The 19,504-nt window shown below is 39.3% G+C and overlaps 1 protein-coding gene across 1 annotated transcript in view; it reads left to right on the top strand.

The window, feature by feature from the left end:
• crb (cell polarity complex component crumbs) overlaps window positions 1-19,504 on the top strand; it is a 184,404-nt gene that overhangs the window by 50,696 nt on the left and 114,204 nt on the right. Inside the window, exons 14-15 of the mRNA XM_053785119.2 lie at window positions 2,330-2,554; window positions 18,903-19,139. Of these exons, the coding sequence (XP_053641094.2) occupies window positions 2,330-2,554; window positions 18,903-19,139 (462 nt within the window). The remainder of the gene's footprint in view (window positions 1-2,329; window positions 2,555-18,902; window positions 19,140-19,504) is intronic.

The raw sequence follows: 19,504 nt of genomic DNA, 5'->3' as shown, positions 1-19,504 counted from the left end.
GAATGACTTCAAGAGTGTATCAGTCTGTAGTGGAAGGAAGGCGGGGTAGGGGTCGGCCTAGGAAGGGTTGGAGGGAGGGGGTAAAGGAGGTTTTGTGTGCGAGGGGCTTGGACTTCCAGCAGGCATGCGTGAGCGTGTTTGATAGGAGTGAATGGAGACAAATGGTTTTTAATACTTGACGTGCTGTTGGAGTGTGAGCAAAGTAACATTTATGAAGGGATTCAGGGAAACCGGCAGGCCGGACTTGAGTCCTGGAGATGGGAAGTACAGGGCCTGCACTCTGAAGGAGGGGTGTTAATGTTGCAGTTTAAAAACTGTAGTGTAAAGCACCCTTCTGGCAAGACAGTGATGGAGTGAATGATGGTGAAAGTTTTTCTTTTTCGGGCCACCCTGCCTTGGTGGGAATCGGCCAGTGTGATAATAAAAATAATGAAAGATTGGATATCAGATTGGAGGGAGAGAGTACGGAGGAGGTGAATGTATTCAGATACTGTATTTGGGAGTGGACGTGTCAGTGGATGGGTCTATGAAAGATGAGGTGAATCATAGAATTGATGAGGGGAAAAGGGTGAGCGGTGCATTTAGGAGTCTGTGGAGACAAAGAACTTTGTCCTTGGAGGCAAAGAGGGGAATGTATGAGAGTATAGTTTTACCAGTGCTCTTATATGGGTGTGAAGCATGGGTGATGAATGTTGCAGCGAGGAGAAGGCTGGAGGCAGTGGAGATGTCATGTCTGAGGGCAATGTGTTGTGTGAATATAATGCAGAGAATTCGTAGTTTGGAAGTTAGGAGGTGGTGCTGGATTGCCAAAACTGTTGTCCAGAGGGCTGAGGAAGGGTTGTTGAGGTGGTTCGGACATGTAGAGAGAATGGAGCGAAACAGAATGACTTCAAAAGCGTATCAGTCTGTAGTAGAAGGAAGGCAGGGTAGGGGTAGGCCTAGGAAAGGTTGGAGGGACGGGGTAAAGGAGGTTTTTTGTGCGAGGAGCTTGGACTTCCAGCGGGCATGCGTGAGCGTGTTTGATAGGACTGAATGGAGACAAATGGTTTTTAATACTTGACGTGCTGTTGGAGTGTGAGCAAAGTAACATTTATGAAGGGATTCAGGGAAACCGGCAGGCCGGACTTGAGTCCTGGAGATGGGAAGTACAATGCCTGCACTCTGAAAGAGGGGTGTTAATGTTGCAGTTTAAAAACTGTAGTGTAAAGCACCCTTCTGGCAAGACAGTGATGGAGTGAGTGATGGTGAAAGTTTTTCTTTTTCGGGCCACCCTGCCTTGGTGGGAATCGGCCAGTGTGTTATTAAAAAAAAAAAAAATACTTTATATTGTAATAATAATAATAATAATAATAATAATAATAATAATAATAATAATAATAATAATAATAATAATATATAATAATAATACATGTATAATAATAATTATAATAGACAGCTTCAAAAGGCTGTCACTAGATGGCTGTGTTTACCACAACAATGCGGGAGCGATTGTGACTGCCTCCACCTGTTACATAATGACATATTTTATTCATTCTAGAATATATATCAGGTTTCTATGTTATTTATATTGTTTATTATGTCATATTAGATGAATTGTGATAGATAAATAAGCCATATAGATGATATTAGCGAAATATTGAAGTATCTTGTCATGCCTCCTGAGAGCCGGGAATGGATTAATTGCATTTCAATTTAAATGAGGAAAATTGACTGCAAACAAGCAAATCCAGATGTGAGCAAGGTCACAGAACAGATTAAACTCGTGAGTGGAGGTTCCACTGTATTTGTACTTAAAATTAATTGCATTGTTTTGTATTATATATCATGACATGTTAAATCTATGAGAGGTCAATCATTGCAGGGAATTACCTTAGTAGGAAACAGCTGACATGGTAAACATACACATCATTTTTTTTGTTTACTACATTGGCTATTTCTCACCAAGATAGGGTGACCCAAAAGAGTAGCTGTTTTGCCATTAGTGCATGAACATGACTATTCAAATGATCTGAAATGAGACAACCCCCACTCATCTATCTACATACATGCATTGTATTTTCCACCTTCAAAGCTCAGTCCTTCTAATTGGTTTCATGAATCCCTTCATGTTTCTTCATTTCCCCAAAACCACTTGTCTCCACTCGCTAGATGCTCACACGTCTGCTGTTGAAAGCTGTTTTACATACTCCCTTCAGCCCTTTCTTAGATGTTTCCTACCTCTCCTCTCTTCTGTCCCTAATTTATAAACCTCTCTGGATTTATTCACCTCTCTAGATTTATTAGTAATGAAAACGTTAACCCTGCCATACTGTTTTTTTTTTTTTTACAGGAGAGACATGTCAAACAGACACCAATGAATGTGAATCAAATCCGTGCCTTAATGGAGGAACTTGTATTGATGGTGTTAACAACTACACTTGTGAATGTGGAGAGGCATACATGGGGATAAATTGTGAAGAAGAGTACAATGCTTGTGCTTCAAACCCCTGTCAAAATTCTGCCTCATGTATCACTGTTCGAGGTTCACAGGACTTTTACTGTGAATGTATCCCAGGTGAGATCAATATTTAATTTTTTTTTACATCAAAGGTCATCACCTGCCAAGCAAGGTGATCCAAAGATGAAAAGCACAGTCACCATCATTTATTCAATTACTGTCTTTCCAGAAGTGTACTAACATAACAATTCAGATTTCTCCACCCCTCCTTCAGAATGTAGGCACTGCCCTTCCCACCTCCAGGACTCAAATTAGCTAACCAGTTTCCTCTGAATCCCTCAATAAGAGTTACCGTGTTCACATTCCATCAGCAAGTCCATTAAACAATTACTTGAGCAAAATGAAAAAAAAATCTATAATTCTGGATTTTGTCTATAGCAATAGTGTCTGATTGTTTTTGAAATATTTACTATGTACAGTGGACCCCCGCATAACGATATTAATCCGTTCCTGAGAGCTCATTGTTATGCGAAATTATCGTTATGCGAATGAATTTTCCCCATAAGAAATAATGGAAATCAAATTAATCCGTGCAAGACACCCAAAAGTATGAAAAAAAAAATTTTACCACATGAAATATACATTTTCCTACACACAAAGAGAAGGATACATGCACAATAGTAGAGTAGTATATGCACAATATATATTGCGCATGTACTACTCTACTAAATAAAGAATAAATGACACTTACCTTTATTGAAGATGCAGCAATGACTGATGAGACACTGTGTCCTGGGAGTGCCTTTTCCTCCTGAGTACTGTAGGTCCTGTTTGGCATTTTCTTCCAGAGCAGGCCTTATCGCACTGTGTATGCCACTACGATTCTTAAATCTTTCAAACCAACCTTTGCTGGCTTTAAATTCACCAATATGAGCACTAATTCCAGGCATTTTTCCCTGTTCACCTGGGCGTTAGTCGACTGGTGTGGGTTGCATCCTGGGAGACAAGATTAAGGACCCCAATGAAAATAAGTTTGACAGTCTTCGATGACACTGACTTTTTTGGGTTATCCTGGGTGGCTAACCCTCTGGGGTTAATTGTTTCTTGGTATTCTCAATAAGCGACACCAACAACGGTGCTACAGCAGCAGCAGCAGCAGCTGGCAGTGCTACAGCAGCAGTAGCTGACAGTGCTACAGCAGCAGTTGACAGTGCTACAGCAGCAGCAGACGGTGCTACAGCAGCAGCAGACGGTACTACAGCAGCAGCAGCAGCTGACGGTGGTACAGCAGCAGCAGCAGCTGATGGTGCTACAGCAGCAGCAGCAGCTGACAGTGCTACAGCAGCAGCAGCAGCAGCAGCAGCAGCAGCTGACAGTGCAGCAGCAGCAGCTGACAGTGCTACAGCAGCAGCAGCATCAGCAGTTGACCATGGTACCACAGTATTTCGATAATATTTCTCACCCTTTTTACCACAGGGTTGGCACTAGAAGCTTTCTTGGGGCCCATGGTCACTTATTTTGCAGATAAAATCACTAAAAACACTGTAATAATACGAAATGTTCCGATTGTATGCTTGGATGTTACGTCAGAGGCTGGCTGGTAAACAATGCCACCGTCGGAACATGTGAGGCTGGCTCAGGCCGCACATTAGACGCGTCTCGGACGAATAGCGTTGAGCGGGTTTTTTAGTGGTATGCGAGGCAAAATCTTAGCGATAAAATGTATCGGTATGCGGATTTAACGTTATGTGATGCCAACGGTATGGGGGGGGTCCACTGTACAGGAGGGCCCCACTTATACGGCGGGTTAGGTTCCAGGCTACCGCCGTAAAGTGGAACACCCTTTTTTTCCACTTACAAATGCATACAAACACTAGATAACAAGTTTACACTAACATATATTATGTTAGCAATAGAACCAGGCATCAAAAAACAATAAAAAAGTACAATACACACATAGTGCACTCATTACTTACCTTAAAATATTTATAGTCTTAATCTAGGGTGAGACAAGTAGTATTTATTGTAAGAAATCAAGTGTGGTATGTATGGTAGTCAGCCAGGCTACCATACCAGGCCACCCCACCCACACATACTATTCTATGATATTTAAGCATCCCAGAGCGATAAAATGTATATACAGTTCACTCATTACTTACCTTAAAATATAGGGTGAGATGAGTAGTATTTATTGTAAAAAATCAAGTGTGGTATGTATGGTAGTCAGCCAGGCTACCATACCAGAGAGAAAGAATGAGTGCATGAGAAAGGACAGGCGCAGAGTTATGTAAACAAACCAGGCGAAGGTAAGTTTTGTAAACAGTGTACACGTCTGGTTTGTGTACAAGTTACATTGTGTACAGGTTGTCTCTACATTGATACGGTAGAATAAATAAAGAAGAACACTCCCATTCTGAGGTAACATCATTTTGAGAAGAAATGATGCTCTGAGTGAAGGCAATGGTAATAAGTCACTCTGACTTTTTTGGGTTATCCTAGGTTCTCTACACATAAGTTGTTATGTATTCATGTTATGTATCGTGTTTATTATATAATTTTGAAAAAAATATCACGGATGGATTAATGAAAATGTGTATATTAACGTAATATACAACATTTAATGATACACCGAGCTCAGACAGCGTAAACAAACAAACTGAACAGGTTGTGGACGATCACTCGGTCAGGCGAAATAGACGGTATTAATACGTGTCCAGTTTTAGTTCATTCATGTACATTTGTAAGAGTTTGCGAAACTTTTACCTTATAATATTTTTATTATTATAATAATAATTAAATCACGAAACAAATACTCTTACACTGTGTACAAGTTAGTACAGAATTATAGCTATAAAGTGAAGGCATACGAAAGGAATATTTTTCTACAGTTATCCCTAGTAACAGGTGACGGGCTAGAGAAAACGTAATTCTTCCGACACTTCTACAAACCGTTTGGTAAATATCTCATATATATTTGTATAAATTTTTATACTGTGGGTGCATGTATCATGTTTGTGTGTTACATAATGTGTTTCTTATATAATTTTGAAAAAAATATCATAGATAGATTAAGGGAAATGTCTATATTAACATAATATGCGACATTAATGCGCCCAAGAGATTATTATTTTTACTATTATTATTATTATTATTATTATTATTATTATTATTATTATTATTATTATTGCATCAAGAGTAGAGAGACTCTTAGTGATTTTAATGTGTACCTACATGACAGCACAGTGTGTAAGTTTATTTAGGTACAGGTGTACACAAGTTTAATTATCAAGTACAATACATATAAAATATACAATAACTTTAAAACACTTGAAATTTTGGAAAGTTTCCAGACATAATAAGATGTGCTCAGGGAGAATGTAAACAAACTCGGTGGGCCGCTGTGACCGTATTAGAAAGACAGGTGGGGGGAGCCGTATAGCGAGTTTTGGTCATAATTTGAAATGTCCGTATTAGCGGAACGCCGTAAAGCAAAACGCCGTAAAGCGGGGCCCTGCTGTACTGTTATCTTGTCTGGTCTTAAGTAGTCACTGTGTATTAAGATTAGTCTGCCCAAAATGCCCCAGCATGATAGTGGTTATTCACAAATATCCCGCACATAAGAGAGAGAAGCTTACGGCGACGTTTCGGTCCGACTTGGACCATTTACAAAGTCACACTGTGTATCATTCCAGTCACGGTATTGTGCCTTTTTTGTTATTTATAGTGGCTATCTTTGTACTTAGCAAAACAAAATTGTAATTACACATCGTAACATTTACAAAGAAATAAACCTTTATCTTTATGTTATTATCTTTATTGGACCAAGTCTGGCTACTCCAAAATTTGTCCAGTACGAGCCAGAGTGGCTGCTTCCAGGACCTGTCTTGTTTTCATTGTTCCTTGAGCTGTAGACTGCCCACACCAGTTTATTGTTTGTGCTGACACTTGTACTTGTTATTCAGTCTCCAATTTTCCCTAGAATTTAGAGTGTTTTGTGTGACTTTATTAACATGACTCGCGAAATCATAATGACTCTCTGATCGCGGGTTCTATCCCCGCCCGTGGTATGGTTTACTGTATTAACATATTATGTAAAGAGCAATTAACATTGGCTTCTAAAGCAAGTGATGGTGCCAAGAGGAAATGTGTGGTTTTCAGTGTTAAGCAGAAACATGAACTAATAAAGAAGGTTGAGTCTGGCATCTCTTTGGCACATCTCAGCCATCTACATTGTTTTCACTAGTATAGCTTGACAGCTCCTCTGATTCAGAGGTAGTTTACACCTCATCTCTCAACCATGAAAAGATCAGTAAAATTACTGTAAATTATATACAGTGCTATAAAATTACAATACAGTACAGTACTGCACTGTAGCACTACAGGTTAGAATATCCATATTCTTAATGTCCTGTTGTGTTCTGAAAATTACTTTCGTAATTCAGAAGTTTTGAACAGTCGGCAAAACTGTACATTCCCTCCCTCCCTTTTAGTTAAGTAATGATAAGGTTCACTGTATACTATATATACTGTATATGAAATGTATTTTTGCATTAACCCTTTGAGGGCTGAGATCTCTGCTTGCAAACTTGCTCCCATGGTCGAAGAATTTAAAAAAAAAAAATTGATTATGAAATGATAGAGAATCGTTTTCCAAATGGAAACAAAAGCATGAAATTTGATGGAAACTTATGGAATTATGCTCTCGCGAATTAGCAGTCTCAGCAGTACTTACTTTTTGGTGATATCGCCCAGTTTGAGCTCTATTTTGGGCCAATTTCATTATTCCAGTCGACCAAACTCATAAATAACAAAAAAAAGGCACAATACCGTGACTGGAACAATACACAAATAACCCGCACATAAAAGAGAAGCTTACGACGACGTTTCGACCCGACTTGGACCATTGACAAAGTCACACAGTGTGACTTTGTTAATGGTCCAAGTCGGACCGAAATGTCGTCGTAAGCTTCTCTCTTTTATGTGCGGGTTATTTGTGGACCAAACTCATAGCTGTCTAGCTGGAACTCCTTTTATTCTATCGACTGAGTAAGATAAGATAAGATTTCGTTCGGATTTTTAACCCCGGAGGATTAGCCACCCAGGATAACCCAAGAAAGTCAGTGCGTCATCGAGGACTGTCTAACTTATTTCCATTGGGGTCCTTAATCTTGTTCCCCAGGGTGCGACCCCACACCAGTCGACTAACACCCAGGTACCTATTTGCTGCTAGGTGAACAGGAGAACAGGTGTAAGGAAACGTGTCAAAATGTTTCCACCCGCCGGGAATCGAACCCGGGCCCTCCGTGTGTGAAGCGGGAGCTTTAGCCACCAGGCCACCGGGCCCATTTACCTATCTGAATTACCCAATAAAGTGATCAGAAATTACTTATTTGGCCAGTTTCACACAAAATTCAAAAAAGGCCAGTTTTAAAATAAGGTCCAGAATATATAATGTAGACAGTCCTAGCACTTTAATACTACCATTTTCTCTGTTCCCTAGTCACATCTCCAGGCCCCTCTTATACTACACTTGCATTTCATTTTGAATTTTTATTCACGTAAAAAATAGAAGATTTACTGTTATTCTGACTCCTGCATAATGGTAATAATTGCATACATAATGTCATTGCATTTATGAGTGTATATTAGACCTGCCAGTTGATATGTATTAGACACATGACGTGATTTGTTTACTCTTGAGCATCAGCAAAAATTTAACATTTTCACTACTTCGAGTTTAATTTCAACCTACTTTTAGTCTGTAAATCATTCAAAATCAACTCTATTTCTGTAATATATCTTTCATTCTATCAAACGAGACCAAGAAACCGAGAATACAGCCGTAAAAACCATATGAAAATACACTGCAGATTCGCTGTTTTACACCAAAAACACGATCGCATTTTTTCTCATTATGCACTGCATGCTGCAGGATTTTTCTTTATACTGTGCACACTGAGCACACAGACCCATTCTCTCATATGTAGGCCTACCAGCTTTCTTTCGCAAGATTGGATGCCACTAGAAGTTTGGCATAGTACTACAGGACCAACCCTTGCTTCAGAGCCATAATATTATGGGACCAACCCTAAAAGGGTTAACTATATGCTAGGGAAACAGAGAAGAATTCCTTTGTAATCTTTGATTTCAAATACTAAGAGATTTCTTATGAAAGTATTTTTTTCATACTGATGCTTTTTATTCCAATTATATTCATAGTTTTCTCTTTTAATTATTTATTAAATAAATATGTTGCCCAGTGGTGAGAGTAGCCACTCTCATTGCTGAGGTCCAGGTAATAAACCCTGGAGATTAACATAAAAATTAAAAAAAATAGGTAGTAGGTTGGTAGACAGCAACCACCCAGGGAGGTACTTCCGTCCTGCCAAGTGACTGTAAAACGAAAGCCTGTAATTGTTTACATGATGGTAGGATTGCTGGTATCTTTTGTCTGTCTCATAAATATGCAAGATTACAGGTACGTCTTGCTACTTCTACTTACACTTAGGTTACACTACACATACACGTACATGTTTATTTATACACACTCGTCTGAGTTTTCTTTGATTTTATCTTAATAGTTCTTGGTCTTATTACTTTTCCTTTTATATTCATGGGGAAGTGGAATAAGAATCTTTCCTCCGTAAGCCATGCGTGTAGTAAAAGTCAACTAAAATGCCGGGAACAATGGGCTAGTAACCCTTTTTCCTGTAATAATTACTAAAAAAGAATAAGAAGAAAATTGTCAAAGTGGGAAGTCTGAATGTGCGTGGATGTTGTGCAAATGATAAGAAAGCGATGATTGTGGATGTTATGAATGAGAAGAAGCTGGATGTCCTGGCTTTAAGTGAAACAAAGCTGAAAGGGGTGGGAGAGTTTCAGTGGAGAGGAATAAATGGGATTAGATCAGGGATTTTAAATAGAGTTAGAGCTAAAGAAGGAGTAGCAATAATGTTGAAGGATAAGATATGGCAGGAAAAGAGGGATTATAAATGTATTAATTCAAGGATTATGTGGAGTAAAATAAAGGTTGGATGTGAAAAGTGGGTTATAGTAAGCGTATATGCACCTGGAGAACAGAGAAGCGTAGAGGAAAGAGAGAGATTTTGGGAAATGTTGAGTGAATGCGTGGGGAGTTTTGAACCGAGTGTGAGAGTACTTGTGGTTGGGGATTTCAATGCTAAAGTGGGTAAAAATGTTGTAGAGGGAGTAGTAGGTAAATTTGGGGTGCCAGGGGTAAATGTAAATGGGGAGCCTTTAATTGAGCTATGTGTAGAAAGAGATTTGGTAATAAGTAATACATATTTTATGAAAAAGAGGATAAATAAATATACAAGGTATGATGTAGCACGTAATGAAAGTAGTTTGTTAGATTATGTATTGGTGGATAAAAGGTTGATGGGTAGGCTCCAGGATGTACATGTTTATAGAGGGGCAACTGATATATCGGATCATTATTTAGTTGTAGGTACAGTTAGAGTAAGAGGTAGATGGGACAAGAGGAAGGTGGCAACAACAAGTAGGAGGAAAGTGAAAGTGTATAAACTAAGGGAGGAGGAAGTTCGGGTGAGATATAAGCAACTATTGGCAGAAAGGTGGGCTAGTGCAAAGATGAGTAGTGGGGGGGTTGAAGAGGGTTGGAATAGTTTTAAAAATGCAGTATTAGAATGTGGGGCAGAAGCTTGTTGTTATAGGAGGGTGGGGGCAGGAGGAAAGAGGAGTGATTGGTGGAATGGTGAAGTAAAGGGTGTGATAAAAGAGAAAACGTTAGCTTATGAGAGGTTTTTACAAAGCAGAAGTGCTATAAGAAGAGCAGAGTATATGAAGATTAAAAGAAAGGTGAAGAGAGTGGTGAGAGAGTGCAAAAGGAGAGCAGATGATAGAATGGGAGAGGCACTGTCAAGAAATTTTAATGAAAATAAGAAAAAATTTTGGAGTGAGTTAACCCTTTGACTGTTTTCGACGTATAAATACGTCTTACGAGCCAATGTTTCTGACGTATATATACTCAATAATTCTAGCGGCTTCAAATCAAGTGGGAGAAAGCTGGTAGGCCCACATGTGAGAGAATGGGTCTGTGTGGTCAGTGTGCACCACATAAAAAAAATCCTGCAGCACACATTGCGTAATGAGAAAAAAAAAACTCTGATCGTTTTTTTGGAATAAAACGCCGACTTTGAGGTGTATTTTCGTATAGTATTTATCGTTGTATTCGCGTTTTCATGGTCTTAGGTGATAAAATGGAAAACATATTACAGAAATAGAGATGATTTTCATTACTTTGACGATGAAAACGACCTTGAAACTGAGCTCAAAGTAGCGGAAATGTTCGATTTTTACCAATGTTCAAGAGTACATAAATCACACCACACGTCCAATACACGTCAACTGGGGAGTCTAATATTCTTTCACTAGTGCACTGATATTATTTATACCATTTTTACAATAATGCAGTCGTCTGCATAACAGTAAATTTTGTATTTTTTTGTATGAATAAAAAATCAAAATAGAAAGCAATAATAATATAAGAGGGGCCTAGAGATGTGACTAATGAACAGAGCATATGTTATTTTAGTGCCACGAATGTCTACCTTGTTTATTCTGGACCCTATTTTGAAATTGGCATCTTTTTTATTTTGCGTGAAATTGGCCAAATTGCCAATTTCTGACCACCATATTTGGTAGTCCAAATTAGTAAATGGGAGGTTTCTTGTACTCAGCTGATAGACAAAATGGAGTTCTAAAGAAATAGCTATGAGTTTGGTCAACTGGAACAATGGAATTGGCTGAAAATTGGGCTCAAAGTCGGCGAAATCGCCGATACGCATATGTTGCCGAGACCGCTAACTTCGCGGGAGCATAATTCCACGAGTTTTCGACCAAATTTCGAACTTTTGGTGTCATTACCATCGGGAAAAGATTCTCTATCATTTCATAAGAAAAAATAATTTTTTTTTTTTCAAAAATTGAGCGACATAGAATGACAGTTTCAGAGAGGGGCCTGAAACAGTCAAAGGGTTAAACAAGTTAAGAAAGCTTAGGGAACGTATGGATTTGTCAGTTATAAACAGAGTAGGGGAGTTAGTAGATGGGGAGAGGGAGGTATTAGGTAGATGGCGAGAATATTTTGAGGAACTTTTAAATGTTGAGGAAGAAAGGGAGGCGGTAATTTCATGCACTGTCCAGGGAGTATACCATCTTTTAGGAGTGAAGAAGAGCAGAATGTAAGTGTGGGGGAGGTACGTGAGGCATTACGTAGAGTGAAAGGGGATAAAGCAGCTGGAACTGATGGGATCATGACAGAAATGTTAAAAGCAGGGGGGGATATAGTGTTGGAGTGGTTGGTACTTTTGTTTAATAAATGTATGAAAGAGGGGAAGGTACCTAGGGATTGGCAGAGAGCATGTATAGTCCCTTTATATAAAGAGAAGGGGAACAAAAGAGATTGTAAAAATTATAGAGTTTACTGAGTATACCAGGAAAAGTGTACAGTAAGGTTATAATTGAAAGAATTACAGGTAAGACAGATTGTAGGATTGCAGATGAGCAAGGAGGTTTCAGAGTGGGTAGGGAATGTGTAGATCAAGTGTTTACATTGAAACATATCTGTGAACAGTATTTAGATAAAGGTAGGGAAGTCTTTATTGCATTTATGGATTTAGAAAAGGCATATGATAAAGTGGATAGGGGAGCAATGTGGCAGATGTTGCAAGTATATGGAATAGGTGGTAAGTTACTAAATGCTCTAAAGAGTTTTTATGAGGATAGTGAGGCTCAGGTTAGGGTGTGTAGAAGAGAGGGAGACTACTTCCCAGTAAAAGTAGGTCTTAGACAGGGATGTGTAATGTCACCATGGTTGTTTAATATATTTATAGATGGGGTTGTAAAAGAAGTGTTTGGGTGTTCGGGAGAGGGGTGGGATTAAATTATGGGGAAACAAATACAAAATGGGAATTGACACAGTTACTTTTTGCTGATGATACTGTGCTTATGGGAGATTCTAAAGAAAAATTGCAAAGGTTAGTAGATGAGTTTGGGAGTGTGTGTAAAGGTAGAAAGTTGAAAGTGAACATAGAAAAGAGTAAGGTGATGAGGGTATCAAATGATTTAGATAAAGAAAAATTGGATATCAGATTGGGGAGGAGGAGTATGGAAGAAGTGAATGTTTTCAGATTCTTGGGAGTTGAAGTGTCGGCGGATGGATTTATGAAGGATGAGGTTAATCATAGAATTGATGAGGGAAAAAAGGTGTGTGGTGCATTGAGGTATATGTGGAGACAATAAACGTTATCTATGGAGGCAAAGAAGGGAATGTATGAAAGTATATATGGGTATTATGGGTATTATATGGGTGTGAAGCTTGGGTTGTGAATGCAGCAGCGAGGAGGCGGTTGGAGGCAGTGGAGATGTCCTGTCTAAGGGCAATGTGTGGTGTAAATATTATGCAGAAAATTAGGAGTGTGGAAATTAGGAGAAGGTGTGGAGTTAATAAAAGTATTAGTCAGAGGGCTGAAGAGGGGTTGTTGAGGTGGTTTGGTCATTTAGAGAGAATGGATCAAAGTAGAATGACATGGAGAGCATTTAAATCTGTAGGTGAAGGAAGGCAGGGTAGGGGTCATCCTCGAAAAGGTTGGAAGGAAGGGGTAAGGGTGGTTTTGTGGGCAAGGGGCTTGGACTTCCAGCAGGAGTGCATGAGGATGTTCGATAGGAGTGAATGGAGACGAATCGTATTTGGAACCTGACAATCTGTTGGAGTGTGAGCAGGGTAATATTTAGTGAAGGGATTCAGGGTTTCTTGCTGGTTTCTTTTTCTGTCTCATAAACACACTAGATAACAGGGATATCTTGCTACTCCTACTTACACTTTGGTCACACTTCACAGACACACACATGCATATATATATACATACATCTAGGTTTTTCTCCTTTTTCTAAATAGCTCTTGTTCCTCTTTATTTCTTCTATTGTCCATGGGGAAGTGGAAAAGAATCTTTCCTCCGTAAGCCATGCGTGTCGTATGAGGCGACTAAAATGCCGGGAGCAATGGGCTAGTAACCCCTTCTCCTGTAGACATTTACTAAAAAAGAGAAGAAGAAAAACTTTATAAAACTGGGATGCTTAAATGTGCGTGGATGTAGTGCAGATGACAAGAAACAGATGATTGCTGATGTTATGAATGAAAAGAAGTTGGATGTCCTGGCCCTAAGCGAAACAAAGCTGAAGGGGGTAGGGGAGTTTCGGTGGGGGGAAATAAATGGGATTAAATCTGGAGTATCTGAGAGAGTTAGAGCAAAGGAAGGGGTAGCAGTAATGTTGAATGATCAGTTATGGAAGGAGAAAAGAGAATATGAATGTGTAAATTCAAGAATTATGTGGATTAAAGTAAAGGTTGGATGCGAGAAGTGGGTCATAATAAGCGTGTATGCACCTGGAGAAGAGAGGAATGCAGAGGAGAGAGAGAGATTTTGGGAGATGTTAAGTGAATGTATAGGAGCCTTTGAACCAAGTGAGAGAGTAATTGTGGTAGGGGACCTGAATGCTAAAGTAGGAGAAACTTTTATAGAGGGTGTGGTAGGTAAGTTTGGGGTACCAGGTGTAAATGATAATGGGAGCCCTTTGATTGAACTTTGTATAGAAAGGGGTTTAGTTATAGGTAATACATATTTTAAGAAAAAGAGGATAAATAAGTATACAAGATATGATGTAGGGTGAAATGACAGTAGTTTGTTGGATTATGTATTGGTAGATAAAAGACTGTTGAGTAGACTTCAGGATGTACATGTTTATAGAGGGGCCACAGATATATCAGATCACTTTCTAGTTGTAGCTACACTGAGAGTAAAAGGTAAATGGGATACAAGGAGAATAGAAGCATCAGGGAAGAGAGAGGTGAAGGTTTATAAACTAAAAGAGGAGGCAGTTAGGGTAAGATATAAACAGCTATTGGAGGATAGATGGGCTAATGAGAGCATAGGCAATGGGGTCGAAGAGGTATGGGGTAGGTTTAAAAATGTAGTGTTAGAGTGTTCAGCAGAAGTTTGTGGTTACAGGAAAGTGGGTGCGGGAGGGAAGAGGAGCGATTGGTGGAATGATGATGTGAAGAGAGTAGTAAGGGAGAAAAAGTTAGCATATGAGAAGTTTTTACAAAGTAGAAGTCATGTAAGGAGGGAAGAGTATATGGAGAAAAAGAGAGAGGTTAAGAGAGTGGTGAAGCAATGTAAAAAGAGAGCAAATGAGAGAGTGGGTGAGATGTTATCAACAAATTTTGTTGAAAATAAGAAAAAGTTTTGGAGTGAGATTAACAAGTTAAGAAAGCCTAGAGAACAAATGGATTTGTCAGTTAAAAATAGGAGAGGAGAGTTATTAAATGGAGAGTTAGAGGTATTGGGAAGATGGAGGGAATATTTTGAGGAATTGTTAAATGTTGATGAAGATAGGGAAGCTGTGATTTCGTGTATAGGGCAAGGAGGAACAACATCTTGTAGGAGTGAGGAAGAGCCAGTTGTGAGTGTGGGGGAAGTTCGTGAGGCAGTAGGTAAAATGAAAGGGGGTAAGGCAGCCGGGATTGATGGGATAAAGATAGAAATGTTAAAAGCAGGTGGGGATATAGTTTTGGAGTGGTTGGTGCAATTATTTAATAAATGTATGGAAGAGGGTAAGGTACCTAGGGATTGGCAGAGAGCATGCATAGTTCCTTTGTATAAAGGCAAAGGGGATAAAAGAGAGTGCAAAAATTATAGGGGGATAAGTCTGTTGAGTATACCTTGCAAAGTGTATGGTAGAGTTATTATTGAAAGAATTAAGAGTAAGACGGAGAATAGGATAGCAGATGAACAAGGAGGCTTTAGGAAAGGTAGGGGGTGTGTGGACCAGGTGTTTACAGTGAAACATATAAGTGAACAGTATTTAGATAAGGCTAAAGAGGTCTTTGTGGCATTTATGGATTTGGAAAAGGTGTATGACAGGGTGGATAGGGGGGCAATGTGGCAGATGTTGCAGGTGTATGGTGTAGGAGGTAGGTTACTGAAAGCAGTGAAGAGTTTTTACGAGGATAGTGAGGCTCAAGTTAGAGTATGTAGGAAAGAGGGAAATTATTTCCCAGTAAAAGTAGGCCTTAGACAAGTATGTGTGATGTCACCGTGGTTGTTTAATATATTTATAGATGGGGTTGTAAGAGAAGTAAATGCGAGGGTCTTGGCAAGAGGCGTGGAGTTAAAAGATAAAGAATCACACATAAAGTGGGAGTTGTCACAGTTGCTCTTTGCTGATGACACTGTGCTCTTGGGAGATTCTGAAGAGAAGTTGCAGAGATTGGTGGATGAATTTGGTAGGGTGTGCAAAAGAAGAAAATTGAAAGTGAATACAGGAAAGAGTAAGGTTATGAGGATAACAAAAAGATTAGGTGATGAAAGATTGGATATCAGATTGGAGGGAGAGAGTATGGAGGAGGTGAATGTATTCAGATATTTGGGAGTGGACGTGTCAGCGGATGGGTCTATGAAAGATGAGGTGAATCATAGAATTGATGAGGGGAAAAGGGTGAGTGGTACACTTAGGAGTCTCTGGAGACAAAGAACTTTGTCCTTGGAGGCAAAGAGGGGAATGTATGAGAGTATAGTTTTACCAACGCTCTTATATGGGTGTGAAGCATGGGTGATGAATGTTGCAGCGAGGAGAAGGCTGGAGGCAGTGGAGATGTCATGTCTGAGAGCAATGTGTGGTGTGAATATAATGCAGAGAATTCGTAGTTTGGAAGTTAGGAGGAGGTGCGGGATTACCAAAACTGTTGTCCAGAGGGCTGAGGAAGGGTTGTTGAGGTGGTTCGGACATGTGGAGAGAACGGAGCGAAACAGAATAACTTCAAGAGTGTATCAGTCTGTAGTGGAAGGAAGGCGGGGTAGGGGTCGGCCTAGGAAAGGTTGGAGGGAGGGGGTAAAGGAGGTTTTGTGTGCGAGGGGCTTGGACTTCCAGCAGGCATGCGTGAGCGTGTTTGATAGGAGTGAATGGAGACAAATGGTTTTTAATACTTGACGTGCTGTTGGAGTGTGAGCAAAGTAACATTTATGAAGGGGTTCAGGGAAACCGGCAGGCCGGACTTGAGTCCTGGAGATGGGAAGTACAGTGCCCGCACTCTGAAGGAGGGGTGTTAATGTTGCAGTTTAAAAACTGTAGTGTAAAGCACCCTTCTGGCAAGACAGTGATGGAGTGAATGATGGTGAAAGTTTTTCTTTTTCGGGCCACCCTGCCTTGGTGGGAATCGGCCAGTGTGATAATAAAAAAAAAAATAAAATTCAGGGACACCGGTTATTTTTATATAGCCAGACTGAGTCCTGGAAATTCAAATTCAAATTCAAAGTTTATTCTCTATAAGGATTACAATGCTGAGTTTACAGAAATTTGGTTATTGTGTGGTTTACATGTAGTAAAATAGTGATTACAGGGTGTACCACTAGAACGCTTAGCATGGGTAGGCATTTCGGGCAGACTTAGTTTTATTCTTAATTGTAAAATATTACAAATTATGAGGTAAGTTGGTATTATGGCTAAGTGACTAAATACTAGTTTGTGAGTTTAGCAATGTGAATGCTTTTGTTTTGGCACAGTACATAGTTTCAGTATTGGAGTATCACAGGATTCATTATTTTAAGATTGAGATTAATATTTCTGTTTATGGTCAAATGAGTGAGTGAGTGTAAGTGTGAACCACCAGGTGGTATTCGTGTAGTTAGTTGACGGGGTGTATCAGGGAGATAAGATGTTTTCTAATGGTAGTTTTGAAGGTGATGAATGTGTCTGCAGTTCTAGAGTTCTCAGGTAGGGTATTCCAGATTTTAGGGCCTTTGACATACATTGAATTTTTGTAAAGGTTTAGTCGGACACGGGGAATGTCGTAGAGATGTTTGTGTCTGGTGTTATGCCTGTGGGTTCTGTCACAACTATCAAGAAAGCGTTTTAGGTCAAGGTTGATATTAGAGTTTAAGGCCCTGTAGATGTAGATTGCACAGTAGTAAGTGTGGATATACTGAACAGGGAGTAAGTTTAGGTCTATGAAGAGTGGGAGGGGGGTGTTGCCAGGGATGGGATTTAGTGATTATTCTTACTGCAGCTTTTTGTTGGGTTATTATGGGCTTTAGGTGTGTTGCTGCAGTTGATCCCCAAGCACAAATAGCATAGGTGAGGTATGGATAAATAAGTGAGTGGTATAGTGTGAGAAGGGCATTTTGCAGCACGTAGTATCGCATCTTGGAGAGGATCCCAACCGTTTTGGATACTTTTTTGGTTATATGCTGGATATGGGTGCTGAAATTCAGGTTGTTGTCAAGGTATAAGCCTAGGAATTTGCCCCCATTATTTCTGGTAATTAGAGTGTTGTCAATCTTAATGTTAATTTGTGCATCTCCTGCTCTGCTACCAAACATAATATAGTAGGTTTTGTCAGTGTTAAGTGTAAGTTTATTGGCTGTCATCCAAGTCGATATTTTGATCAGCTCCTCATTCACAATGGTGTTGAGGGTGGCAAGATTAGGGTGAGAGATGACATAAGTCATGTCGTCAGCAAAGAGAATGGGTTTCAGGTGTTGGGATACGTTTGGAAGGCCATTGATGTATATGAGGAAGAGCAGGGGACCAAGGACACTTCCCTGCGGAACTCCAGTATCAAGTGGCCGTGTTGCTGATGCTGTGTCTTTAATGGTGACATACTGATACCTATTAGTAATGTAAGAAGTACAGTGCCTGCACTCTAAAGGAGGGGTTTCGGGATATTAGCAGTTTGGAGGGATATGTTGTGTATCTTTATACGTATATGCTTCTAAACTGTTGTGTTCTGAGCACTTCTGCAAAAACAGTGATTATGTGTGAGTGAGGTGAAGGTGTTGAATGATGATGAAAGTATTTTCTTTTTGGGGATTTTCTTTCTTTTTGGGTCACCCTGCCTCGGTGGGAGACGGCCAATTTGTTGAAAAAAAAAAATATTAAAATTCTAAAGTATTCTTTAATTTTTTCCATTTCTTGCTATTGTTCCTAAATGGGCACTAAGGGTAAATAATGTTTCTGTTATATAAATGTAATTTGTAACACTTGATGTGTACATACCATACAAGCAAGTTGACACTCCATGTGTTTTTTGCCAGCCAAAGGATCTTGATGTTTTTTAATACCTTGTTATGTCTTTGAATATGTATTAATAAAGCCACTGGATGGCAAAACACTTGCAAATTAAGATACCCAGATGTTGCATGTATGTCTAATTCTTCATCATTATTTTTCTATTGTTTGATATGGAGGCCATAAAAATAGCTGTTAAGAAATTAGTTTAAAAGAGATTTTGTATATTTAGTCACTAATAGAGAAAGTTTGAGAATGATAAAGAAATGTCTCTAATGGGTATATTTTGTAACCTTTTTCATGCTTTTTTTTATTATTAAAAATGCAGTTGGGTCATGATATACTTTTTTATATTCAGGTTTTGAAGGGTTGTACTGCAGTAACAACATCAATGACTGTTTTGATGAGACTTGTTCAGATGGTAAAGTGTGCTACGACATGATAAACAGCTACGAGTGCCGATGTCCTGAGGGTTTCACAGGAGACAACTGCTCCATCAACATAGATGAGTGCGAGAGTAGTCCATGTTTTAACGGAGGTGAATGTCATGATGGAATGGCTAACTATAGCTGTATCTGCCCTCAAGGTTATACAGGTAAATAAATGATTTATTTTGTCAAATGAACATTATGCTTGCAGTTATCGCGAACAAGCGATACAAAATGCAAAACAACCATTGGAAGTGGGGGTAGTTGAATAATAGCTCCAGGCCTTTCATGTTTGTTCAAGTAAACGAATCTACCTGGACTTCCTACTAATTTCTGCAACATTGCAAGCTCCTGAAGATGTGTTGATTGCAACATAAATGGCCTAGAACTATCATTCAGCTTCCCCTGTGGTTGTTTTGCACACTGTACATATTCACACATGATCTTCTTTTTCAAACCTCTTCATTTTCTTGTCGCTTTACCTTCCATGCATTTCAACTGCTTACTATGTAGAAATCATTTCACACAATTT

Source organism: Cherax quadricarinatus, chromosome 45, assembly GCF_038502225.1.
Source record: "Cherax quadricarinatus isolate ZL_2023a chromosome 45, ASM3850222v1, whole genome shotgun sequence".
Classification (NCBI taxonomy): domain Eukaryota; kingdom Metazoa; phylum Arthropoda; class Malacostraca; order Decapoda; family Parastacidae; genus Cherax; species Cherax quadricarinatus.
Note: the sequence above shows the minus strand (reverse complement) of the source record. Positions and strands in the feature narration are given on the sequence as shown.